Source organism: Merops nubicus, unplaced genomic scaffold (genome assembly GCF_000691845.1).
Source record: "Merops nubicus isolate BGI_N331 unplaced genomic scaffold, ASM69184v1 Scaffold45027, whole genome shotgun sequence".
NCBI classification, from domain to species: domain Eukaryota; kingdom Metazoa; phylum Chordata; class Aves; order Coraciiformes; family Meropidae; genus Merops; species Merops nubicus.
Window position 1 is genome coordinate 8,291 of NW_008619213.1, and position 26,175 is coordinate 34,465.

General features: G+C 39.7%; 1 protein-coding gene across 1 annotated transcript; it reads left to right on the forward strand.

Moving 5' to 3' along the window:
* The first annotated feature begins 6,162 nt into the window (after positions 1–6,162).
* On the forward strand, positions 6,163–24,503 carry GPBP1L1 (GC-rich promoter binding protein 1-like 1). Its single transcript, XM_008943701.1, has 11 exons — positions 6,163–7,055; positions 7,910–8,024; positions 8,969–9,098; positions 9,443–9,726; positions 12,273–12,345; positions 13,498–13,691; positions 17,670–17,810; positions 21,434–21,592; positions 22,344–22,468; positions 23,356–23,458; positions 23,580–24,503. Exons 2-11 carry the CDS (start codon positions 7,965–7,967, stop codon positions 23,724–23,726), a joined length of 1,416 nt encoding a protein of 471 aa, XP_008941949.1. The 5' UTR covers positions 6,163–7,055; positions 7,910–7,964; the 3' UTR covers positions 23,727–24,503.
* Positions 24,504–26,175: the final 1,672 nt, after the last annotated feature.

The window sequence follows — 26,175 nt, forward strand, 5'->3', positions numbered from 1 at the left end:
TTAACATCTGTGGCTGGGAATACTTTGGTTTGTACATGATTAACATTTTAATCTGTCATTTAATGTTTTAATGGGCTCATGTTTCCGTAATTCTAGAAAATCTGATACAAGTGTTGCTTTGCATTTTTAGATGCTAGTTTTTTTTTCAGCAGCCAGATCCAATTTAAACAGTATTTTCCACAGTGTTTTTAATTAATAGAACTGCCCTTTATATCTGAGTAACTGTTTTGGGGTCTAGCTGTGTGACATAATGGAAAAAAACAAGTAATGATGGCAGGTCTGTGTTATAGTTATTCTGCAGCATAACACCTCTGGTGTGTGAGCACTACCAGTGGTACGTGCCGTTCTGGAACATCTGCGTTTGTCCTCTCAAAAGGTAGCCAGCCGTGTGCCAGGTGGGTAGACAGGATGAAGGTGTGTCTAGACAATGGTATTAATGGCAGCTGAAAGCAAAATGAAAGTAAATGACCTGCAAATAAACAACCTTAACTTGAGAAGTAGCTCACCAGTTGTTATGACAACTAATCAACTAGTAGTGCTGCGCTGTGGCTTTTGTAGTAGGGCCTAATAATGCATGCGAGTTTGAAGCAAGGTTTGCAATTACGTTATTTTAAAAGGGCTGTGCACCCAAATATGATTATCTCATTCAGTAAAATGTTTCTAATAATAGTAAGACCAAGCCATGTTCTATTTTTTTTTAAAACAGGATAATGAAATTTCATATGTGGCTCTTTGACATCATTAAGGAAATCAGTGGTATGCTTTTGACTCCTCCTAGGATGGGCTCCAGGCTGTGATTCCCTGTTTTTGTAAATGTGTTGCATGATTCAAAAGTTGTTAGAGATCATATTTTAGTGAATGCATATGGCATTATTCTTTATTGCAAGCTAACATATACCTATTAAGTGACACTCTGCTCTGAAGAGTAGCTAAGCAGAAAGGTCTGTTATGTATGTTTAGGCATATCTGCTTGATTAAATAACTTTGAAAGAGCTGCACAGAAAGAAAACTGATGAGGGAAGTAAATTCTGTTCTGCCTTATGCATCCATTAAATTGTTCACTAATTTTTCTGAATGCTTTTGCAACCCAGCTGACATCTGATCTTTAGGAATATTACTGAAATCCCAATTGACTTGGCCAGTTAGAAAAACAAATTTTACTTTATTTAAGTAAACATGTTCTATTTAGAGTAATACATAGAAATGCAGTGAAGTGAACTGAAATTGTGGCAGAGATGGACAGATGTTGTCCTTGTGACCTTTTACAGCTACTCTTAACTAGATTGATAAATGTATAATGAAGAGTGAAAGTTTACTTTTTGCTGGTTTTGCACTAAGGGCTCCACATCTCTGTGATTTGCTGTTGGAGGAGAGGAGAAATGGAATCAGTGGCTGTTCATACTAGGATTCTAGGTGGACAGCAGGGTTGAAGGGACTTGAGGTTTGCAGAGTACAGTGAAGCAGAAAAGGCATCCAGTAAAACGTGTCTTATTCAGAAATGTGCATTGCAGTGCATGATGTGAGCAAAGGTTAGCAGCCCTGGCTCCAGGTATTCCCAGAGAGGCTGCGTGCTGGCTCAGCATGGCGTGGCAGGCCATCTTGTACTCAGGGCAGGTTTTGCTTCCCATTGGGCTTTCACAGTTCTGCAGGCCAAAGGCAGGACATGGGAGAGGAAGTAACAGGAAAAATACATTGCTGATAAGGCTAATCTGTGCGCTGTCTTAGGACTTCTGAAACATCTTGCACCATTTCCAATGAGTGATTTCATAGCTCAGTGGCTTTGTATTTTCCTTGTCTCTCTAATCTTGCGTTCTGGTCAGTATAGGTCTTTACCTCCCTGGTTCCTAGTGTTGGATGTATCTGGAAGGCTCAGCTTGAGAATCAGAGCTTTGGAATCTCTGGTTTAGAGATTAACTGATTAATCTGTGTTAGGAGTAGCAATGAAAGTTAACAGGAGGATTAAAGCAGCTTGGCAACTATAGCTATGCTCAGCTGTAGCGCAGCAAGAACACTTTAAATGCTGTATTGGAGAGTGGAGATTTGTCCTGGACTACTGTGGTCTGTGCCTCTTCATTAAATTGAATATGCTTATACGTTCCTTCTGTTTTCATGTCAATTTTCTAGGGTTTGTTTGGATAAATACGCAATGATGTAATATAAAAAGAGCATCTAACAATTTCAGTTTGACTTGGTGATAAATGCCACTTCTTCCACTTGCACATTAAATGACATGGTAAAGGATATCTAGATGTGAAACTTAAGCACTTTCAAAGAGAAAATATTACTTTTGTAACAACAAAAGCTTATGAAAAGAGGTTTCTATGAAATGAACAGCTAAAATATTTTAATGCAACGTGAAAATTGATAATTGAAATTACTTTTTTTTAAAAGGTTAATCAAAACTATTAAGGACTGGAACCTAAGTGCTATTATAGAGTTCCGTTTTTAATGTACATGTAATACTTGCCCAAGACCTCTTCATTTTGATTGGTGAAAGAGTATGTTGGGGTAACTGACAGATAATTTTTTTTTCTTCACCAAAGCTCATTAATGCACATTTCGTTGTTCTGAAAGGAGATGTGCCTTTACAGAACAACTCATTTAGTCATGTTATTATTTTCTTTTTTTCCAATTTGTATTTACAGAAATAATTCAAACTTGGACTCATTTAAAAGGAGAGAGTTAATTAATTTTCCATTGACGAGCACTTTCATTTGTTTTTTTTTTTCCTGGAATTTGGAGCAGCCACCAGGGATGATCTTTGTCCTTGCTGTTTTCCATAGCAAAGCAGAGACCAGTTTGTATGAGATGTAAATGGAATATGAAAAGAGTTAGGAATTGTTCTTCAGCAAATGTGTGGGTGTTTGTTACACACACGTGTTCATGTGCATGACCAGAAGAGAGCAGACCCCACCTGTACGTTGAGGAATCTTAGTTCTATTCATTATTGAGTAGTTTGCAAAGATCATTTCAGTTCTATGCAGTAATCGTGGTGGGAAGAAAGAAGAAAACCAGAAAGAAACAGTATTGGATAATAGGCAGAATGGTTTTAAAACACAATTTTGTCAGTATATAAATTGGTTGCACTCAAATCTCGAAGACTTTATGCAGGTTTGGCAATGTTATATCTGAAAGATACAGTGAAGGCTAGTAAGCATGATTAGAGGTGTTCAGAAAGCTTCCACAAACAGTCTGACCTAGCTTGAAAGAGGGGTAACAAGATGAGTGTATGTATCATGTATAAAATAAGTGTTATGAAAAACTGAATAGAATGTGATAGGGCACTTTGATAGCACAAGAAAACATCCAGCTGAATTGAGGATGACATTTTTGTAGCCACAAATGCGCCCCCTCTCATTTGGGAGGCAAAATTTGTATAAATGTGTCTAAAACCAAAACAATTATAGTTTTTCATAGAAGTACTGACTGGCTTTAAAGTCTGAGAAAAGTATCCTAGAAGCCCTGATGCTATTTGCCTTTGTTCTTGTGGGTTTTTTCCCTTAAGAATTTATTGCAGGTTGCTGTCAGAGAAGGTATTTGAGAAACTTCGGGTCTTGCCCATTAGTGTTGTCAGCAGTACTATAGTAGGTTGTGGAAGTGTTCGTGGGTAGGTTGAAGCTGTAATGTTGGACATGATTCAGAGTGTGCGTGAGAGGAGGCTATGAAACCTTAGGCATGGGCTGATTCTGGAGATGGAAGGGTTTCAGTAGTAGCATAATTTCCATTTCATCCAACATCAAGTGTTTTGCTTTAGCAAAAAATATTGGACTTTAATGTCACATGCCTTGTTCTTTTTGACAGTATGCGTGCAGGAAGGCGGTGGCTGGCAAGCAGTGTCCGTGGCTATTGAAATATGGAGCCAGCTGCAGGCTGTGTCAGCATGCAGTGTGTTGGCTTATGGCCTGCAGTACTTTGCTCATGCCAAGAAGCACAGCTTCAGAGGGGTTTGACACCTGACTTTGAGTTTACTATCTGAAGTGTGCCTTCTGTTAACTACCTGAAGAGAAGTGGGTGGAGGTTAATTTAACCACCTTGCTTCTATTTGCTGCAGCTTCAGTAGAGAGCCTTCCAGTAACAGTAACACCTGCAACTGAGATTGTTTCAGAATAAATATTACAGAAGTATCAAAATATTTGGTAAAAGGTTTATGATGATGTGGAGGTCATTTCTTTAAGCAATGTAAAGTTTTCTGATCAGCAGTGGCTAATTTATGCTAGCTATACAAGCATGATACTTGCAAGACTTGGACATCAGTCCAAAATGTCATGCCCAGAGTCGCACTAGGCTGTCTACGTGCATGTTAGATACTGCTCCATAATGAGCAGCCCATTTCACTGATACTAACAATGATAACAAATTAGTAGGTTAGGAAGCCTGAATCTTCTGCAAGACTTTTTCTGAACCGATGGTTGGAGTTTTGCAGTTTCAGCTTGGTTTCGATTGTGCTGAAATACAAAAAGATGTCTTGCAGCAGCACAAATTTTGCAAACTGTTGATGTACTTTCGTTTTCCATTTCCAAAGGTACTGGAAACTATTCTTGTGAAACAAAACCTGGGTGTTGTACTTGTGTGGTGTTTTTATTTTTCTTGTATGCACAGACCTAGTTCCTGCTTCAAGATTAGATACCTTAAATCCAGAGAACATTTTTCACATGGCTGTAAATTGTTCTTGAGGTTCATTAAATCAAGTTTTTAAATTATATTACTTCTGTCAGTGGTTCGACATGGCTTGTTATACAGCTTGTTCTGAAAAGCATATTTATTCAGAAGGTAATGAATCTTGTTTAAATATAGTCAACTGCATTGACTTTGTTCCTGTTTTATCTTCTACTTACTACTCAAATGTTTGTTAGCAGCCTCAGAAGGTCACATCTAAAGGAGTTTTGTAGCTGTGCTGAGTTCACAGGGATGGGAAGACTCTTCTGTTTGCGGCAGGTATTTCAGCATGCCCCTGTATACACTGCAAAATTACCCTTTAATACAAAACCAGATCTTGAAAGATTAGCACTTTCGTTGTTTGCAGTGTGTGCCACTCACTAGCTTGTGGTATGGGGTGGGAGAATTCCCTGCTCGGTACTATTTGGCTGTGTCCACTCTGGTTTTGCCACATCCTGGCTGATAGTTTGCAGGGGTTGTGAGTCTGCTTGTTGCTGCTGTTCTACCTCCAGAAATGTGATTGTGGCGCACAGCTTAGACGCAAAAGCGTTTTGTTCTTTCTCAGCTCCCCTACATGATGACAAAACCTAGTTCCATAAAGAAAATGTATCTGAAAATTAAGGGGTTTATTAGAGGGAATGACCCAGAAGATAAAAAGGTGGTGGTTCTTTCACTATTACCTGTGTGCATTTATTTTGAGCCTCTATCAAAACCATCTTAAAAACTTTATTTAAAAAAAAAAAAAAAAAATGCTAAGCAGAGTAAAGAAGGGCATAAAAAGTGCAATGAAAACCAGAACAGATCAAACAACAGAACTGTACCCAAACAAGGAAAACAAACTCTGATAAATCAAATGTAAAGGCATAATAAATAAGACACACCTAAAGAGATCCTGTAAAACAGCTGATGCCTTGAAAATGGTAAGAAAACTTTTCAGACATTTCAGGAGCAGTAAACCTATTTACTTGTGGTTAGGAGAAGATGGTTCAAGGAAAAAGAGGTCATAGCAGAAAAACTCAACTTTTTTTTTGTGATGGTGGTATTCTCTGTGGAGGAGTTAATGGAATACTGGAGGGGAGTCTGACTGTGTTGGAGCAGGTGAGCAATGATGTGGGCACACAGAGGAGATGAGGCATATGGAATGGTCAAGCCTACCTGTGGCCTAGGATCTCATTATTTTAGCAGCAGGTTTTAAAATTGCCATGAAGTGTGGAATCTTTTATTAGCTGCATGCAATTTCTCCATTCTTCCCTTTATTTTGATTCAGCTTGTTTGTATTGTCCATTTGTAAACTACATCTGGGAAGTGATCATTTAAAAGAGGAAATACTCTTTTCAGGGATCCTTTTTTTAAATTAGATTTCAGGTTTTGTTTTGATCAGAGATCAAATAGAATTTGGCACATGCACTGTAGTTGCTCAATTTCTCCTTCTGTCCTTCTCTCCAGCCACACTGTCATGTTTATGCTCCTTGTATTGATGGGGTTTTGTTTGTTTTTTTTTTTATAGTGACTACAGTTCCTGTCTCACCTCTTTGATGGAAGAGGACTATGACCCAGAAGTGAACTCTCTACTGTAGAACAAGAAGCTCTTGTGGCATAAGTTTTGTCCCTTTAAAGGCAGCACCTAGTCTGCAGAAAATAGAGTAGAAGAGATTATTTTTGGACCTGGCATTTTTTTGTTCATGTGACCTATGTTTCAGCGTGTGAATGGTGAAAAATGGGGAGATAAACGTTTGTGCCTGCTTTTGAGCTTTATATCAAGTAGTGCTTAGCTCTGTGGAGCATTAACCAAGTTACGTGAAGACCGGAGTATATCCTAACATTAATTTTTTAAAATACTATACTTTTTTGTAGCAGATGTATGTGATAAAAATGAAGCTTATATTTTAGGAGCACTTGGGCAGGTGCTTCTTGTTTAGATCTCAGCATTTAGGGCAAACGTTTTTATGTAACATTGTCCTTTTTCCAGAGTGTTCAGGCTGATCTGCTGCAGATCATGAATTATCCAGCAGACTTGAGTGTATCTGTTCAGTGTTAACCATGGTGTTGCTCTGAATGTTGTCATGCAGACTTGACAGACCTTTTTGTAATGTAAAGGCTGACTTCTGTACTACCACGACCAGAGGAAATTTAATGAGGTGAACGTGGTCGTGGCTTTTTCTTCAGTATAAATTTACCTTCTTAGGAATTTTTTTTTTGTAGTGAGAGTGCAAAGAGGTTAAAATGAGCAGCTGAGGGGGGTGAAGGGCACAGTTGGCACGAAGTGCGGCCTCTTGTGCTCAGCTTCGAGACACGCTGTTGCCTCAAGGCTAGCCTTACAGCATTCTGGAGAAGGAAGGAACCCAAAAGTCAGTGAAGCACAGAAACTGAGGACATTGGACTACAGAGGCCAAACTCAGGTTAAGTGATCGTATATACTTTTTTCTTTGCTTATATAGTGTTGATTGTTTGTAGGTAAGTTAACAGTGAGAAATAAAGCAAAATTGTAAACTCAAGAACATTCAACAAAAAGGCAGAGTTCAGTTATACAGAGCAATGATGGACTTTTAATCGTTTTGAGCAGTGGAAATAGCATACTATGACATGTTGGAAGGAACAGCTCAGATTCCTCAGACACTTTAATTGGTCTTCAGTTGAACTTCCATCAAGATCCTTCAACCAGCTTGTGTTCTGTTCCCAGCCATTTGTTTTCTTAGCTATGAAAGCAGTTTCAGCATAGGATGTTCCGTGGTGTAAGGAAGTTGGTGGATCTGGACATGATTTTAAGTTGGGGTTGCAGGAGTTGCCATACAGTTGTTTTTCAGGTCTCTGATCTGCTCTCGGTGCCTCTAACTCACCAATTTGCTCGTATTTGATTTACAGCCTCTGGAATAAAACAGTCAGTGTAGACAAAGGCAATGAGCAATGTACTAATATACCCTAAATTCTGTCACATCTTGATTTTACACATCTTTACATTGTGTAGCTTTAGTGTGCTGGTGGTTCTGTGTTCTTAACACCTCCATGCCCCTCCTATCATTAATTTTATGGGTGTATTAGTTAAACATTCCCTGTCACTTCCTGTTTATAAGTTCATACCCCTTTTGGTTGGAGGGACAAAGTCAGCAGGGAAGAGGAAAAAATGCTGAAGTATAATAAAAACTACAGCACCTTCCCCATCCTATTCATATAGGTCAAGCTTTGGAAAGTAGACAGTGGTATTATTTCATTTTGGAAAAGATGATAGTCATGGGAATGTTCTTTTTATTTACAGATCCTGGCCATGAGGTTTGATGCCTCATTTTATTGAAGGGAGACACTGGACCTAAATGGCGCAGCATGACTTTGTTCCTGCCTGGCTTAACTTCTCAACGCCACAGTCAACCAAGGTAACGATAATACCAATCACCTCCCTTTACAGCTATGACAATAATAAGCAGCAAAAAATTACCCCAGTGCTTGGCTGAACTTAAAATGTTTAATTTTAACTTCCTTTTTGTTTTTAAAGAAGGCCTTGGGCTCCAATTCCAAATTCAGAAACATTCATTAGTTTTTTGCAGCCTTAAAATGAAGGGCAGCTTGCCCGTTGCCTTCTTTCTAAAACAGGTTCCAGAGGAAGTCTGTTGCAGGACTTCAGCAATTTGTGTTGCCCGTGCATGATGGTGGAGAAAAGCATTTTCATAGCAAACTGGGTCACGTTGGACATCAAGAATGAACAAGAAAGAATACAAATTTCACCTTCGTCCATAAGTATGAGGAGGCAAAAGTAATTTCAGAATATTTGATCTGTTTAAAACAAACCTCAGTTGTTTTTTTAATAAATGAGGGAAAACTAAGAATAAAATATTCCTTAGAATATTAATGCTAGAAGCATTAATATTTTCTACAGTATCACAGTTGTTTCAGTCCAAAAATGCTTTAAATTACTTTAGTGTCTCTGAATTTTGGTTGGACTGATTTGGTGCTCCATTGCTGTCTGCTCTTCTGACTTTACAGAGGGTGATAGAATGAACCCCTGCATATCATAGAATTTAACTTTTGCAGAAATTACGTGTTTGCAAAGAGTGCTGGTAATATTTAGTGCGTTAGGTTCTCTCTGATTCTATGTAAGGTACATGGGTTTGTGTGCCATTCTTACAGGGTTTGTGTGATTGCTGACATTGCCAGCTAAGCAATGAAGACATGGATGCTGTATTGAAACCTAGTACAGAAATGTGGGGGTTGGTTGGTGTTTTGTTTTGTTTTGTTTTTTTTTCCCCCATTAACAAATGGTCACTGGACTGACAGGGTCCTGGAGTGCCCTAATGAATATATCATTTTTTACTTCTTGCAGTCCCCTGCAGCCACCTTTGAAAAACATGGAGAGCATCTTCCACGGGGAGAGGGCCGCTTTGGGGTGAGCCGTAGGAGACACAACTCTTCTGATGGATTTTTCAATAATGGGCCCCTCCGAACTGCAGGAGGTGAGTAGGAAGGATCACAATGCAGCCTGAGAGCAGACACACCGTGATATTCTACAGAAAGAAGAATTCTGCAAATATAAACAGTATTTTCCAAAACACCCTATAAGAAACTTGTGCTGTTGTCTTCTGCCATGCCATGTGTTCAGGCCTTAAGGAGTTTCTGTGGAAGATGTATATGCATTGTGTAGCTTGGTTTGTTTTCTGATATAATCACACAGTAGCTTAATAAGTTTGACCTAGTAATTACTTAGTGAACACTGACTTAACAAGAAAAACAGCCTGATGTTTCCAGTATTCTGCACACTGTGTTGACTTTATTTGCATACTTATCTCCTTTTGTTTAGACTGCTGGCATCAGCCATCCCTTCTCCGCCATGATTCTGTAGATTCTGGTGTTTCTAAAGGAGCTCATGTTGGGCTTTCTGGCGGTCAGCCTGGCTGGCATGGTCCCTCCCGGGGCCATGATGGTGTGAACCAGCGTGGTGGAGGAGGACCTGGAGTTCATCGCCACTGGAATGGCAACTTCCATTCTCGGAAAAGTTCCGCCTTTCAAGAAAAGCTGCCTGCTGAATCCAGGGAAGAGAAGAAGGAAGATAAAGAGCAGTTGCAGTTTGAGGAAGAAGACTTTGTAAGTGTTTAGCTTCTCACTATAAGTGACAGCTAAGAGAAGCAGTTTTTCAGATCTAATTTTAATTAGCATTGATAGGTGGTAGATGGTTGCATTCTATGTTTGGTATCACAACAGGTTTCAGAAAGTTACTCCAGTGTTGACAGGATGTTAAAGTTTACCCAGAGTTCTCAGGATTTGATGAATATCATCTATTCATCTTATCTTCAGTCTACCTGCTGTTCCTGTCTCCCACATTTCTGGTATATGTTTGTGATAACTTTCCCAAGCCTGTTCATGATGTGCTGAGACCTTTGCAACCATCTGTCTTGAATCTTCTGGAATACTGTTTTTGTTTTTGTTTTTTTATCAGAGGTTTTTTCCTGTTTCTCTGTTAATATGTGGATTTGGGTTTCTTAGAGATACTGATGAAAGAAATGACTCAATTCATCAACTTCCTACCCAGCATTCTGATTCTGTGGTATTATCAGTACAACGGTTTATTATATCCTGCCTCTGTTTTTGCTGGAATATCTTTAGTTTTCCAAACTTCACCGAACAGAACTTGGATTTATGGCTTTCATCCTTACATGTGCATTCCTTAATGATAATGCGTTGAGATATATGCACCTCTTCTGCTTTCTCTTTCCGATTTCTTTTCTTTTGTCCCCTGATGAAGATTTTATTGTTATCAGCCTATTTGGCTTTTTTGCGTTTTGTTTCTTGCTCTCTCTAGGCTCTTCTTGACCAGTGTAATGAGGTCAGTATCATCTGTAATGTTCTGGTAACTCAATTCCTTCACCTAATGCAGTTCATCTGACTTCATCTTCAATGCTAAAGCCATTGCTGCCTTCAGTAGTCAGAGCTTCTGGTGATGGCATACACACTTATTTGTATTGTCATCTTGAGCTTTTTGCTCTCTTATTCAGCTTTTCTCTCTGGAAGGCAGTTTACAGCTGAAATTGTGGTGGCACTGCATCTGTTCAGGAAGTTAGGAGTTGGAATGAAAGATATGCATTCCCACAGCTGCTTCAGGCCAAAATCTAGAGTCTATACTTAAATCGCCATAAGAGCCCATTTGGTTTAAACTGCTGGGCTTTTTTTCCAGTGAAGTGCCTGAGGAGTGATTGCATGCCCTTGTTCAGCTGCTTCTGCTGGGAGTGGTATCCTACATCACAGGGTGATTAGCACCTGGAGAGCAGTGATAAAGCATGTGTCTAGATCTCTGTTAATCTGATTTCTCAGGAATACTGTCATTCCGGGTTCTTAGAAGCCTCTTATTGAGACTGTCAAAAGCCTGTTGACATGTAGAAAGTTATGTTTGTGATTGCAATTTTAGTGTTATAGTCTATCTTGTTCTAAACCTTTCTTTGATGTTCTTATTCATTCTCAAGTGCCTTTCCCCAGTGACATAGCTGTTTCTTCTGTGCTTACTTCCACAAAATATTGTTTATTTAGGATGGTAATACCACATACAGTCTAGTACCAAGCTTTGCTAAGTAACTCCTGTATTGTGTTTGCCATAGTGGTGAAACTTACGTCTCCTGTGTTGAAGTATGTAGCTGTTCGGCCTGTGTGGCTTACAGTGGTAACGCTTCTCCTGAAAGATCTGCAAACCAGGCTCTTAGTCTAAGTACCCGTGTGGTGTCAGCACCCCAGTTATAAAACTGACCTGTAACTAAAAAGCAAAGCACTGAAACAGAATTTCTAGGGTCTGAGGCAGGAATTTATGCTATGGTATGACATTTTTCCTCTTACAGAATAGGAATGCCTACTATTTCAGAAGCTCATTATTAGAGACTTATACTGTCACCATAGTAACTAATACATGAAGAGTTCATTAAAACGAGGAAAAAGATGGCTTTATTTTGAACTGAAGTTATTTGGGGTGGGGAAGATGATAACTAATCAGGAACACTTCTTAGATTTTCAGTACTCCTTTGAGCTCAGACACATCCTTAGTTGTTCCACTAGGTTGAATTCTGATACTGAATCAAAGATAATTCTGCAGAGAGCACTGAGTCTGCATGCAGTATTGTCCTGAAAAGTGGACTTTAAAGTTTTTACATAAATTTACATGTAGCTTCTTTGTCTGTAAAAGTATATATGTTAATTATTCCTTTACATTAGGAGCCTTGTATTCCTCTTATTTGCTTGGTTGTTTTTTTTTGGGGGGGAGGCGAGTGCTAATTAGCTAATGCATAATTATTGCATAAAAATACTTGGGAAATGGGAGTGGATACTTTCAATGATGATGACATGGATTCTGTTATATTTTGAGCTGCTGTTTAAATACCTAAATCTTTGTGTGTATTGGTCTATAGTAGACTAGAGGGACTATCCTGAACCCTCTGGTAGTTCTGCTGGAAGTACAGCAGAAGCTAAGGAGAATACAAACTTAATATTTTAGATGCCTTGTAACAAAAGCACTGTCTTCCAATACATGTGCTGTTCACAGGAATCTATGTGTACTCTGAGTTCCTAGGATCATAATATTATGTTAATACTGATATTTTGTTTGTTATATGTGTTGTGATTATATTCTTGTTTGCATTATCTTTTTACAGCCATCTTTGAATCCAGAAGCTGGAAGACACAACAACCAGAACAAACCTTTAGGGACACCTTCTGGAGTATGGGGTAGGTAAAAGTAGTTACAGCACTATACAGAATGCCGATGCTGAATCAGAAAGTTGTAACTGATACTTAAATGCTTTTTTTTAACTCAAAAAGATTTTAAAGACTTGAGTGAAGCATCTAGTTTACAGCTTTCTCTCCTTGTTTTTTTTTCCTCTCACAGTCTTCACGAATCTCTTGGGCATTCAGTCTACTTGTGCTTGTCTTGTCATAAACTGCTGGTGGCAGTAATGTCACTTCCTGTGTTTGCTTCCTGTCTTACCACAGTTACAATTTTATGCAGGCATCACTTGAAGGGCAGAGCAGATTTCAGTGAACTGGACATTAGTTCCTGGCTTGTGATCATCAGAAAAACTGTCATAATTATGTGGTTTGGATTTATTTGATATTTTTAAATTTGCCTTTGAGTCTGATGTGGTATGGAAATCTATGCCCCTAGTAAAAAAAAAAAAAAAAAGGGGGAAACAGTATCAGTTCTAGCAACTAAATACAGGCTTGTTAATGCCTAGTTAAAATGTTAGTTGGGTTAGATACTGTAAATATCACAAATAGAAACAAAATTTAAAAAACCTTTCTTGTTATAGTACCAGATTGTATCCTTTTAAAATGTTTGTTAGGTAGCTTTTGTTTCGCTTAAAAAAAAAAAAAAAAAAAAAAAAAATTATTAGTGTTTATGGGTCGTTTAGCTGTTTATACTATTACAGTGCATAAATTGTTCTGCTCCTGCAAATGTGTTATTTGACTAAAGAAATACTAATTGTGCTTGTTTATAAAAACAGTGTCTTTTGGGGTGTAAATTATGCAAAATATTTTCACTGTGTTTGTGAATTAACAAATTTGATCCATGGCTGCTCAAAGAAATGCTATTATCTCTTCTAATTCCTGTAGTATGATGGAAGGCTGTTAGTTGATGTTACTGTAGGTTTTTTCCTTCAATGTCAAGGGAACTGTTGTGGTTAAAAGAAAAAAGATTGGACTTTGACATCCTTATCCAGTATCTTTGCTCAAAGCCGAAACAGAAGGACAGTGGAGAGCAGTCTCAGAATCAGACGCATAGCATTTAAGATTGGGAGGGAAGGAACTGGAGTGGTATACTGAAGCTGTTACAAAACTGAACATTTGTATTGCAGAATCTTTCTCTGTATATTTTTACAGAAAACCCCCCTAGTGCCAAGCAACCTACCAAGATGCTGGTCATCAAAAAGGTTTCAAAAGAGGATCCTGCTGCTGCCTTCTCAGCTGCATTTACATCACCTGTTTCTCACCTGGCAAATGGCAACAAAGCCACCACCATTGTCCCAAGTGTCTACAAAAATCTGGTTCCTAAACCTGCAGCTCCTCCTTCCAAGGTACAGGGGTTTCCAGAGAAGTTAGTGAACTGCAGATCAAGGCGGAACTCTCTCAAGGGAGATTTTTCAAGGCAGAAATCAACCCCTTGGCAAGCAGTACGAGTGAATACAGTCATTTGTGGGATAGTGGCCTTTACAGGAGAGGTCTGTTCAGTACTGAAATTGTTGTTCCCCATTAAAATGCTGCTTGGTTTTGTCTGTATGGAGAACTAACCTTTCTTCTGACTATACAATATCTTTTTGTATGTGTTCTCATGGATTAGACAATTCCTTATCTTAATTAGACAAAACAAGCAGTGCTAGAGAAGTGGAATGTGTACTACAATGTTCACGTGACTACCTTGAAAAATCTTTATTGGGTTACAGTACTTTGATGTGCTTAAAACACAGCTGAGGCTAAGATCAGATTAGATTATAACATCCTGCAATATAGCTCTCATTAGGTGAGCCTTAAAGACAGCCTGGAATATTCATGGGGTTTGTGCTATAATTCTTCTGAAAGAAGTGTAGGAGTTTTGAAAAAAAAAAAAAAAAAGTTTTTTGTTTCTTAATTCTAGGCTTTATCTTGTTTATTCTTCCAGAGAGTCTGCTTATAGATGCCCTAGAAACTTCATAGGATTGATTGTGAAAGTATTTTAGAAGCTGAAGAAAATTATTAGCTAGGTTGTTCTTTAAAAAGGTGTTCAAATACTTGGAATTCTAAAATTTATTAATTACTAATGCTGGCTGCAACATTCAAGCAAAGTCTTCCCTATGAGTAGAGTAGATTAGGCTTACACACTTAGAAGATAAAATCAAAATAGGAAAGATTAACAACTTCTTTTTATAAGAAAGCAAGTTTAGAGCTTCTTTCCCTTCAATAAGTTTCTCTTAATTCAGGATAAATTCTGCCAGCTACAGGAAAAATCCCAGTGGTTGAAAAGATTATCAAATAATCTTGTATGAAGTCTTCATTTGACAACTGATCTCCTTCTCCGTGAGATGGGATAAACTGGCCCATTATAAAGGTTATTAATAAAGGAATTTTTGGTTACATGTACATTTTTTCAATTCATATACATATTTCTGCAAGATGGTTAAAACAAGATGCAACTTTTGATGCATAGGGAGCCTCCTGTGGCTTTTATTTTCACTTGTGCCGCTTGATTGGTACATGCATATAGTCTTATCTGGTTTTAGTCTGGACGTTTTAAGGGGTCTTAGGGCAGAAGCTTTGGCTTTTTGTTTCAGACTGTTAGAATCTCTTTGATTGCTTAAAAGTAAACAGAACTTCAGTGAAGCAGAACACATACAGTTTTTCTGTCGTAGCTGCTGTTGTGTGCAAAGATAACTTGCCAGGTCTGAAAGTGCCATACCAAGTGTAGAGACCAAGAGACTGAAATTCACTTCTGCAAGCTATGTAAATGTCTGTTGTTACTGCTGGTTGTAGTACGCCTGTTGTGTGAAACTGTAGAATTTGAGTGTCAAATCCTGTTTAGCTGCTATTCCTTGCTGTGCAGTCACCGTTGCATTTGTTTTGGCTACCCCTAAAGCCCGTGGTCAGAGAGGCTTCATTAATTCCATCTAGAAGAGCTGCTCTTGAAACTTTTCCTAACTGCATTCTGAAACTACTCCTAAGTTTTTGTTCTTCATATGAAACAAAAAATATATTAAGCAGTGCTCATGGGTAGAAAAAGCCCTTTACTTTTAACAGATAATTTGAAAAATATGATCTGTTTTTCTGAGACAGCCTTGTCTCAGAAGTTCAGTCAGTATGGAGGTTCAGCTTACATAAAAAATAATGGTAAGACAAGCTAACAAAAAGAACCCTACGTGTTCTGTATCTTTTGCATTCCAGATTGTGTATCTGTATTTACGTCAGATTGTGGCAACATGTAGTGATAGTTGCCTAAGTCCATTTTAATGAAGCATCACTGTATTTTAGGTATTTACTGCACTGAACCAGTCGGTAGGCCTGGATTACACCTGGTTTCATACCTGCAGTATTAGGTATTGTTAAGATATGAAAGCTATTTGGCTAGTGGAGAAGTTCTTGACTTTTGATATGTAGCCCAAAAGATCAGTTATGTTAAGCGGGATAGAAATATGCACACAGTGATTTAGATGGTAATTTTGGCAATCCTGTATGCATTGATACACCCTCTGTGATTGTTGGAGGAGTATGGTGCTCCTCAGCCGTGGAGATTGCTAGAGGGAAGAATTGTCTGCTGGTGTCATCAACAGGCTTTTGTTAACGAATGGTGACCCTCAGCAAAGCTAAAAGGTGGGATATCAGTGTGCTCACGGTGCCTTTTTTAAAGGTGCAGACACAGCAGCTGCGGGAGGGTACGTTATTCTGAAGACTTGTAGGAAGCTGTACAGAAACTGAAGTGCGTAAAGTAGTGGAGGGGCCAAAACGTTCCTTTTGACAGCATCAGCAGTACTGGAAAGTTGTTGCAGGCAAACTGAACAAAAAAATATTTCAAGTTGTACCAGGTAGTGTTGAAAGGAAAAGAAGTGGTGTCAGTAAACAAGTGCATTCTTTCTTGGCTAATTGAGATGACTGACTGTTCACAGTCAAGCAGTCCGTGAAGGGCATAATCTGCAAACGATTCCTTTTCGTATCCACCTTTAGTTGTGCTCAAATCTAGTGGCCTCCCTAAGCAAGCAGTGGGGGTCTGTCTCTGAATTTGTCTAAGCTGCCCCGTTGTGGAAGCTGGAAGAACAACAGCCAGCAGCTAAGAGCCGAGTATTTAAACAGTGCAACCACTGCATCTGCAGTGAGAAACCTTTTTGTCACAGTAATTTTACAACCTAATTTTAGTATAAGGCAATATTGTGCAGATTGGGTTATTTTCTGGGTTTGAAGGAATGTTTTGGAGTTTGTGCTGTGAATGCAAAATTATCCACTCAGTAGTGTAGGCTGCTCTTGTTTTTAAATTGGGGTGGAAGAGTAATGCTGATGACCTCCCCTACTGATTTATGTAAAAAAAAAAAATAAAATAACCCAAAGGAGTGAGAACATACTGAAATAATGGCTTCTGCTCTCACTGCTTGCAGAAAGCAAGATCTGTTGCATCTCAGATTTAACCAAATCCAACTTCTGCATGAGTTATTTTGCTAATAAATAAACTTGAAGTTAGCACCAGAAGTCTAATGGGTTAAAGGAACCAGTGTGTTTTAGTGCTTTGACAGATGTATTTCTTGTGCTACTTGATACACAATGCTTGTTAGGATCCTTTTTGTAAAGGCTTTCACCTCAGTGTTTGTCCTTGGCTGATAAGGGAGGCTTAAGAAAAACATTGCAAGTGATAAAAACTTAAAACTTATCTTGAATTTGAAGGGATACTGCAGAGAATATCCAGAGCAAAACAGCAAGTGTACATGCACTGTAATGAACTGGCTGCTTTTTCTTCCTTTTTTTTTTTCCCTCCTTTTTTCTTTTTTTTTCCTTACCTTTTTTTGTTTTGTTATTAAGTCAATGCAATGGTAGGCATTTTCAGAGCCCTAGGAAATAAGTAATCTGCATTCTCAGCCTGGACAGAAATATTCCTTGGTGTGCATTTTCCTCTCACAGGGGGAGTTCCTGTCAAGCCATGCAAACCCTTTCTTTGTGGCATACAGTGCTCCCATAGGAAATGTCAATTTAATTGGGACTTTTTACTTCGCATCTCTTAGTATCTGTGAGATGCATTGCATGACTCAGTGGTGATTCCAATTAATGAAGAGCAGTGCAGGAGTTTTTTCTTTGAGCTATAACAGTGTTTTGCTGAAGGGTGGTGCCCATGAAGCAGAATTGTGTGTGGTTTGGGGAAAACAGAAGAAGACGGGGGAAAAAATAATGGATGTCTAGGTAAACGTGATGAGACTGTTCTTGGAGAGGAAGGGAAAAAATCTGTACAGCAGCCAATAAAACATCTGTTTGTTTCAAGGCTTGCAAGCATCATCTTCTTGTGCCTTACCATTATTTACCGGTGTTTTGTGTTCCATTCAATATAGCCAAGTCCATGGAAAGCCAACAGGAGTGAACATAAACCAGGCTCGCTTTCCTCCAGCCGTGACTCTGCCTTTACCAGTCCAGTGTCTGTAACCAAACCAGCGGTACTGGCGAGTGGCTCAGTCCTCACCTCTCCCAAAGAGGTAAGGGGTTGGGTTTGGGGATAGGGTGGGAACTTTTATCACCATCACCTACTGTGGCTTAAACATGATAAGGTCCTCTCTGTACGTGGTACCTACCTTTGCACCCTTGAAGAATGACTCACTTGGACATTCTTAACACATTCTGTCACATCTCTGACACACTAAAAAGTAATTAAAATGTGATTTACCTGGATGTAAAGGTTTTGGTGTTTGTCCAAATTTATTAGGATTTCCCTCCAATATAAAAAAAAAAGCTTTAAATAGTGTTGCATAACTAGACATGCATAGACTTGGTGTTACTGGAGTGCAGATACCAAGAAGTGATGTGAATAGATTGGTAAACTGATTCCCATGCTGTTCTCAGTATAGGAAAAGAAGGGGCAGGAGGTTGCCCCTCATTTTCTGCCTCATTTGTTTTCTCTAGGAGAGCAGCAGCACAAGCAATGAGCTCTGAGGGTTAGGGGAAGTTTAACATGTGTACATGTGCCTTCAGCTATAGTGTCTGGTTTTAATCTCGGTGTTGGAAGGAAGTAATCTGCTGAGGTGGAAACTAACTTACCTCTGGTTTTGATCTGAAATATGGAGGGAATCTTGAAATATAAATCTGTTAACATGTCAGTGGTAACTGAGACTTAACACCTTTTTGGCCAGCTTCACTTCATAGCTTGTATATGAAATGCTGGTTTGGACCTTGAAATTCCACAAAGCTTGATAAAAAAGTGACACTGAGTAACTTTTCTCCTCTGCCTCTGGGAACCAAAGTTCAACAGATTTGTGATAATACGTAAAAGGAACAAAAATGAATCAGACACTGATAAGTTATGTATTTACAAAATTCAAATGGGTGAGTTTGCGTTTCAGTTGTAAGAGTGGGGTTGTTTTTCTAGTTGTGCATTTGTCTTGTTCCTTTACAGTTCTTACTTCTCAAATAAGACCTTATCTTTGATTCTCTGCTTTGCAGGCTTGGTGTTGCGACAGCTTGTACTTTGCTGCTTTAGCCACTGCTGAGTCTAAAAGCAGTCATTAAAAGCAGTAGTTAACAAGCATGCTCCTGTCACTCTGACAAACAGATCTTCCACTGTATTCCCTTCCTTACCTTGCTTTTGTCAGTCCTTTGGCTGAATCATTCCTTTGTTCTACTGACAGCCTTCCTTTTTGTGATGTGCAGAGCATAGACACCTCTGCAGCATAACTATGTAAACTTACAGAGGCTTTCATCTCCAGGTAGATCCCAAGAAGGCAGCTCACTTTGTCATAGAGTAGTAACACAAGTCATCTCCTTCAACCCAAGAAGATCTTGTGTAAAACTTCAGTCAGCAAAGATGTCAGGTGCTGATCTGACAGCAGTAGTAGGCAGTTGGGTTTTCCCCAAAACAAGCAGTGCTTCCTTGAATACTTCTTGTATTACCAGTGTCAATCAGCTAAATAAAAAGGGCTTAAAAATTCCTCCTAGCTAAAACTGAGCACTTGCAATATAGTTTTCTTTGATCTGTTGGAGAGTTTTGCAGTATGAAAACACAGGACCGTGGCCAGCAAATACTACTGTAATCCCAGCTCCACAGGCCTACTACAAGTAATCTCTGCCTTTTAACTTCTGAAATGGGCATAATGCCTCCGCCCCCCCCCCCCCCCCCCCGCAGAAGTGTTGAAAATAGTGTCTGTATTCATAAGAGACCACAGTGTGATGAACACTAAAAGGGTGCCAACTAGCCTGGGCAGCATGTCAGTCTAAAATAACCAAATTAAGATACAATCTGAATTCTTAAAATTACTCGGGATTACTTTTCTGTAAGAGTAGCCAACCCTATTACATAGACTGACATCTGAACCAACCTGAGATGATGCGTAGTGTTCTCATTTAAAAAGAAGAAAAAAAAAAAAAAAAATTGGAAGATGCCTTAATGTTTCAGTCAAAGGGCTAAACTTACCTTTAGAAAAGATGCCAAAAAATGACTGCTTTAAATGTACACCTTTAATACTAAAAGAGAATGTTATGTAAAAACCCTTCTACAGAAAGATGCATAAAGCCAGAGTTAAGGTGAAATTTAAATTCCCTTTCAGGAGTCTGTTGTTTCTAATCTGTAGTTATAACTGTCTTGCCCTGATGTGTAGAAATTGTTTTAGTACCTCAGCAGTTTCATTAAGCATTAAAACAGCCACCGACAAAGAGCTCAAGTAGAGTACTCCAAAATAGCAGAAGACATCTCATTTTCAGTCTTTTTTCATCATAACTTTCCATCACTGCAGTCAAACTTGTTACCATGTTGAGAGATTAATTTTGATAGTATACTAGTTTTTTATCCTAAAATTCACAGTCACTTTGTCTGTTAAAATTGCTGCTCTGTTCCTTACTGTGTTGAATTTGACAAAGTCTGAAAAGGCCACCTGAGAAGTGTTTGCTGTAAGGCATTACTGTCAGCGTGCACTTCCCTGGAAGGCATTATTTCACACCAGTGTTTCATGTGCAACAGGCATGAGAAATACAAGCAGCAGTTGCTGCCTTGGTTTTGTTTTGCTAAATATTTTGGTTCCCTTGATCTTTGCTCAGAGCACTGTGAGTATGATAAAAATACTTCATTTTGAAAAGCATGAATTTGCAACCTTCTCACCTTAGCTTAAAAAAAAAGTCTAGGGAAACACTACAGACTTTAGGAAATCGTGTTCTGTTTTAATATTGAAAAAAAAAAAGGCAGAGCAAATAAGTGAAGGAAAATAATAGTTTTGCATGCAAGATTCTAGTGTCATGTATCCATATTAATGACTAAATTTCTCATGAGCAGAAGGTTAAGATACCAGGAACTTGGCATAACATGTTCTTAGATTTCTTTTGCACATCTAGTCAAAACAATGGGGCAGATTAAGCTGAAAGCTCACATTGGTTAGCAATGTTTTTATTGTACTGTCATGGCTGGGGCATGTGAAACACTGTGGAAGAACGTGAGAGGTTCCCTTGGGTTCATTGATTGAGCTGGACAGATTTCCCATGGGCACCAGGGTTGTTTGTCTGGCTCCACACTGACCCACCTGGGCTGTGAGTGCACACAGCAAGGACTCATCAGCGTGCTCTCCAACAGAGGCTGCTGAGCCTGTGGCTCTGTTTCACATCCCGTTGTGGTTAGTTAAGGATGTGACCGCTCCCTGAAAGGAGATTACCACCCCATGGCTTAATTTCAGGGTAGAGTCTGTCACGATGGCTTAAGGTGCAGATCTGAACTGAGCCTAATCTCCTTAATTCTTTAATTTTTGTAGGGTAAGAGTCGAGTCCTGCATGAAGTTCTCTGCTTTAATTTTCTGCTGTAGATTCCAGCATTGCTTAAGAAAGTAACATTGCCAAGGAACAAAACAAACATATTCATGTCTATGTGAATTGACTCCTAGGGGAAGAAAAAACCTTGAAGAGTCAATAATGCTAGGCAGGAGAACAGCATGCTGGTAAAGGGAGAAGTCATGTGCAACACCAGACAGTATTTTGATGGGAATTTGATACTAGATTTTCTTTTTTGAGGGCTTAAGAGCCAGCCAAAATGCTGATGGGTGTTTGAAAGGTGTAAGTGCAGACGCTGAAGAGGGCCCCATCTTTGCATCAATACAGTTTGAAAGTCTGTTCTACCTTCCTTGCCTAGAGTCCTTCCAGCACCACCCCTCCCATCGAGATCTGCTCTTCACGCCTGACGAAGCTGATGCGCCGTACCACTGATAAAAAGAGTGAATTCCTGAAGGCACTGAAAGATGATAGGAATGGGGAGATAACAGAGAACAGAGAATGTGACAAGCTGGATGATGTAAGATCACCATCCTTACTGTATATATCATTGTTACGTATTGTAGGAGTTGGGTCCTGAAAAATCACAGAGCAGTGTATGCAATCTAGGCTCTGGAGGACGAGAGGGACTTCCATCGGGCTGGCACACCTTCCGCAGAAGCAGCGCACAGCGCTGTGACAGAAGTGCAGCTGTAATGTGATGAAATGGAAATGGATAAGTAATAAATGAGGTAGAAGGGAAGGTCACAAATGGTGAAAGTCATCTAGATTTTTTGCAAGGCTCTCTAAGGAGTGGAACAATATCGTATTTTAACATTGTCGTTTGCTTTCAAACTTCCTTGTCAAACTGCATCCATGGGTAAGTTGAATTAGGTTCTTGTGAAAGGTGCAGGATAGTGGCTCAAGCCTCAGAGGCTTCGACCAGACCTCTAAATGCATAAGCGTGTGGCTTAATGTGTATGTAAAGGCTGTCCTCCAGGAGTTTGTAATTTTCAGAGTTTTCTTGCTGTCACTCTGAAGCCACTGATGATGGCTTTAATGCCCATACGTATTGCCTTGACACAAGTGCCATACACCAAATGTCATTCATATTGTATTGTCTTGTCACAGACAGAAATTGCTTTCAACCATTATCAGTCCAGGTTCTGTAAAAAACACTGACTCAAGGCAAAAGGCTTGGCTTCACTTCCGAGAGCAAAAGCTTGAACTTGACCTGTGCTATTGGCACAGTCTGTGCAAAAGCCCACTTTGATGCATTTATTTTTCTTTAGATGGAGAGCAACAGCACACCAGAACCAAAGGAAAACTGGGACGAGAACTGCCATCAGAATGGCCTTTCTCTCCCTTTGCCAGAGGAGGGGGAAAACCTCTCTCATTCATTGGAAGCAGAACACAGGTGAGTAAATGGCAAAATAAAGTGTCTGGAGTAAAGGACGGTGTCCTTAGATTGTGTGAGGAGAGGGAAACTGTCAAAAGACAACTCTCTGAGAAGCAGCAGTAGTTTTGTGTGTACTGAGCTGGAGGTGTGTGGGCTTTGTGACTAGTCCTGGACTGGGTGGGGTCTCACTGAAAACAGGACACTGATGACAGCTGAGCCAAGACTTTGCCAAGGTCTATAATTAAATTCCAGCGCTACTCTGGTGCTACATCCCTGTGTGTTAATGCTGCATAGTTACTTGCCCACACCTGGAGTGAGCACAACCTAGTGAGATTCTGGTTAACGTACAAGCAGATGTCCTAAATAGAATGGTCTGAAGACTGGAGATACACCCTCACGCACACACCACTTTCTGGTTGCACTTAAAATACTTCTGTGCTGCTTTAAATGCTGTAAAAGTGGGAGTGAGTTCTGAAAATATTTACCTGGTATCTCAACCTGCATCTTGCTTCAGTGAGTAAGCAGTGTGTGAGCATCTGGTGTAAACGGAGAGTAAGTTTAGGAGAATCCTGTGCTGTGATAGTGGTTTGATTGATTGCCTCATGTCCTCCTTCAGTGCCCTTGGGTAGAATTTCAAACCTCTGTGTTGTATTCCTTCTGCCAGACCAGTTATGTACCCAGTACAGAACTGATGATGATAAAATATATGTAGAAGACATTAAGTATGAAAAATGTTGGGTAAACATGAAGCATTACTGAAGTGGTCTCTAATATAAGAGGATTCCCTGGTGAATGGGGAGAGATTTAATACAAAACCTCTTGCTTCATGAACATGAATGTTCTCTCTGTTGCTGTTGTTCCCTTGCTTTAATCCCCATACCCCTTTTATTTTCTCCACAAACCAGGTTATTGAAAGAAATGGGATGGCAGGAATATCCTGAAAATGATGAGAACTACCTTCCCCTCACGGAGGATGAGCTCAAAGAGTTCCAAATTAAATCAGAGCAGGTACGATTACAGCTCTCACCACTTGTCTGCTCTTCTGCCTCTCCCTTCTCCTATGCAAGTCTTCTGTGACAGTTGCTCTCAGTACTTTTGCCTGTTTTAAAATTTGCTTTCATTCCTACAGCGAAGAAGAAATGGATTTGGGAAGAATGGATTTCTTCAGGGCCGTGGCTCCAGCCTGTTGTTCCACTGGAGAAGCACTTTTAAGACAAAGATTGAGGACTCAGACACAGAAACTAGTAGCAGTGAAACGTCAGATGACGATGCCTGAAAGTGGGCACAAGAAAAATAAAATAAATAAAACCAACCCAATAAACTCAGTTCATAGTTCAACATGTGTTCGGGGTTGTATAAACTAAACAGAGTTTATTCTGTCTCCAGTTTGTTCAGTTTTTTCTTTTGTTGTTGATACTTCATGCACAAGGGAAATAATTGTATCCCAAAGAAGAGAGAAATTGGCTTCTTTAGCTTTTTCTTTTGGTTTTGCCCTAATGCTTAATAGAAGTTTGTGCAGCTAGCAAATTTTGACAGAAATCCCTTGTGGGGCAGTGCACAAGTTCAGTCTTGTAAGCAGGATACAAGTGGCTGACTGATCTTTGCAACAACAAGCTTCTAACAGTGCCGCCCGCATTACATAATGTCGTGCGGTAACAGTGTGCTAAAACAATCATTGTCAATGACAAAATGGCTATTGAAGTTCTAATTATGTTAAATTAATGCTAATAACATGAGGTTTTTTATTTTATTTTTTTTTTGGCGGCTCGGGGAGCTTCATCACTTAACCAGGCGTTTGTGGTTTTCTTTTTTTGGGTACAGCTGTAAAATATTTGGATATAGGAATTGTTTGTGTTCTTCTTCTTGCAGCCTTGATATTCAGGGTGGATTGTAAAATATAAATTTTTTGTGAGATTTCAAAGATTAAGATTATTTTGATAACATTATTTACAGATTTAAAAAAGTGACTATCACATTGAGTCTGTATGAGGGGGAAAAACTACTGCATCAAAAATAACTAACTTGGAATAAATATTTTGCATCAGTTTGCCAATTCTAATTGTCTTTCTTATGTAAGAGAAGCTTTCCTCTAAAGGGACCTGCAACTTTGGGGGTTCAGTAGCACTGGGGATAAATAGTTTCTTCTCCCACTGTATTTTTTCACTTGGCAAACATTGCTGTAGTGCTCAGACTGCAGGAGCTAAACTCTTCCTTTAAGAAGGGAGAGGGAGAACAATGGTGAGATGATAGCCCATGTTTGGTTTTTTTAAAAAAAAAAAAAAAAAAAAGAAATGAAAGAAAATAATTCAAATTATCTTCCACTAAAGCAGTTTGCTTTTTTTTTTTTCCGCTTCATACACAATCATGAAGCTCGACTGGTCGGTGTCACTTGTTCCTAGTGCAATGCTGCTGTTTATGTTCACAACGTGGCAAGGGAATGTCTGAATCCAAAGCTGTTTTCATTGAAATCTTTTTTAAAAATTCATGAAAACATTTCTATTAGATTAAAAAGGATTTTACAAACAACTCAGTTGTGGCCTAAGCTATTTCGTTGTCTGTTTTAAGTTCAGCTTGTACACAAATGTTTTGGCTTGGAAGGTATTTGCATGGTTGTGCACTGTTTGCAAGTGGGTGGGGTGGAATTGCACATGGAGTATGAAATCCTGGTCTCGCTGACCTGGGGGCATTGCTTGGGTTTTTCTAATCCATGCCTGACCCAGCAGAGAGGACAGATGTGTAATGAAACTTTAATGTTTAGCCATGAATCTTTGCATCTGGAATCAAGGAAAGGCTCCCAGCAACACCATGTGTAACTCTGCTGTTTGTACTGATAGTTCCTGGGGAAACTACAGGAAACTGCAGTTAAACCCCACAGGTAAGAGGAGGGGCTGAGGAATGTTTCTTCATGGCTGCTATCTGGGTTTTGAAGGTCCCATCAAACTTGTTTCTTGTCTGGAAAAGTTTAACTTCTTTTTTTAAAAAAAAAAAATTCAACTTCTTATTTCCGTTTAAGTGAAAAATTATGCAAATGTAATTGCATTGTTGTAAAGAAATGGGTTAAGTTTGAAAACTCTTCACATCACATCCCTGCTGCTAGCTGCTGGTAAGATGCAACCTCCATTGCTGAGCAATTCCTGCCTAGCGTGAGGAACGTGCCTCGTGGGGGGGACAGCAAAGTGTGGTGTGTGTGTGCTGAGAGCTCTTCCTCTTTCATGCCAAACTTCTTCACATTCTGAGGTGCCCCAGCCCTGTGAGGGGATGTGTGTGGTTTAAACATTGATGAAGTTTGTAAAGTTTTCCTGACAGCCTCTGAGAGAGCCTGAGCAAATCCCTCTACACCAAACAGCAGCATTTTTCTTTCATGTGATCAGTAGGGGCTAGTGGTGACACGGGAGGGTGACCAGCACCCTGAGAAGAGCCTGTGGATGCTCAGCAAGCAGAGCTGGGCACAAGGGTTGAAGGAGGGGAGCTTATTCGGGGAAGAAGGGTTGGGCCCTGGGCCCCTGTGGCAATGAGAAGGGGGCCGTTTCCTCTCGGTGTGGGGGTTGCTCATTAGCTTAAGGACTGCGGTGCGCGTTGGGAGCTGCCCTGCTGGTTGCCCAGGTGGCCCGGTGGCATTCCCTTCCCCCTTCCCGGTCCCCGCGGTAACCAGCGGGCATTGCCGGGGCCAGAGGTGCGGCCGCCCTCCCTCGCCCGCCCCAGCGTAGCAACAGTGGCTGCAAACA

Excerpts from the sequence above, each read along its gene's own strand:
- GPBP1L1 (XM_008943701.1), top strand. The coding sequence starts at position 7,965 with ATGGCGCAGCATGACTTTGTTCCTGCCTGGCTTAACTTCTCAACGCCA. Across the intron at positions 9,727-12,272 it reads AGTTTGAGGAAGAAGACTTT|CCATCTTTGAATCCAGAAGC; the intron begins GTAAGTGTTTAG and ends ATCTTTTTACAG. Across the intron at positions 23,459-23,579 it reads TCCAAATTAAATCAGAGCAG|CGAAGAAGAAATGGATTTGG; the intron begins GTACGATTACAG and ends TCATTCCTACAG.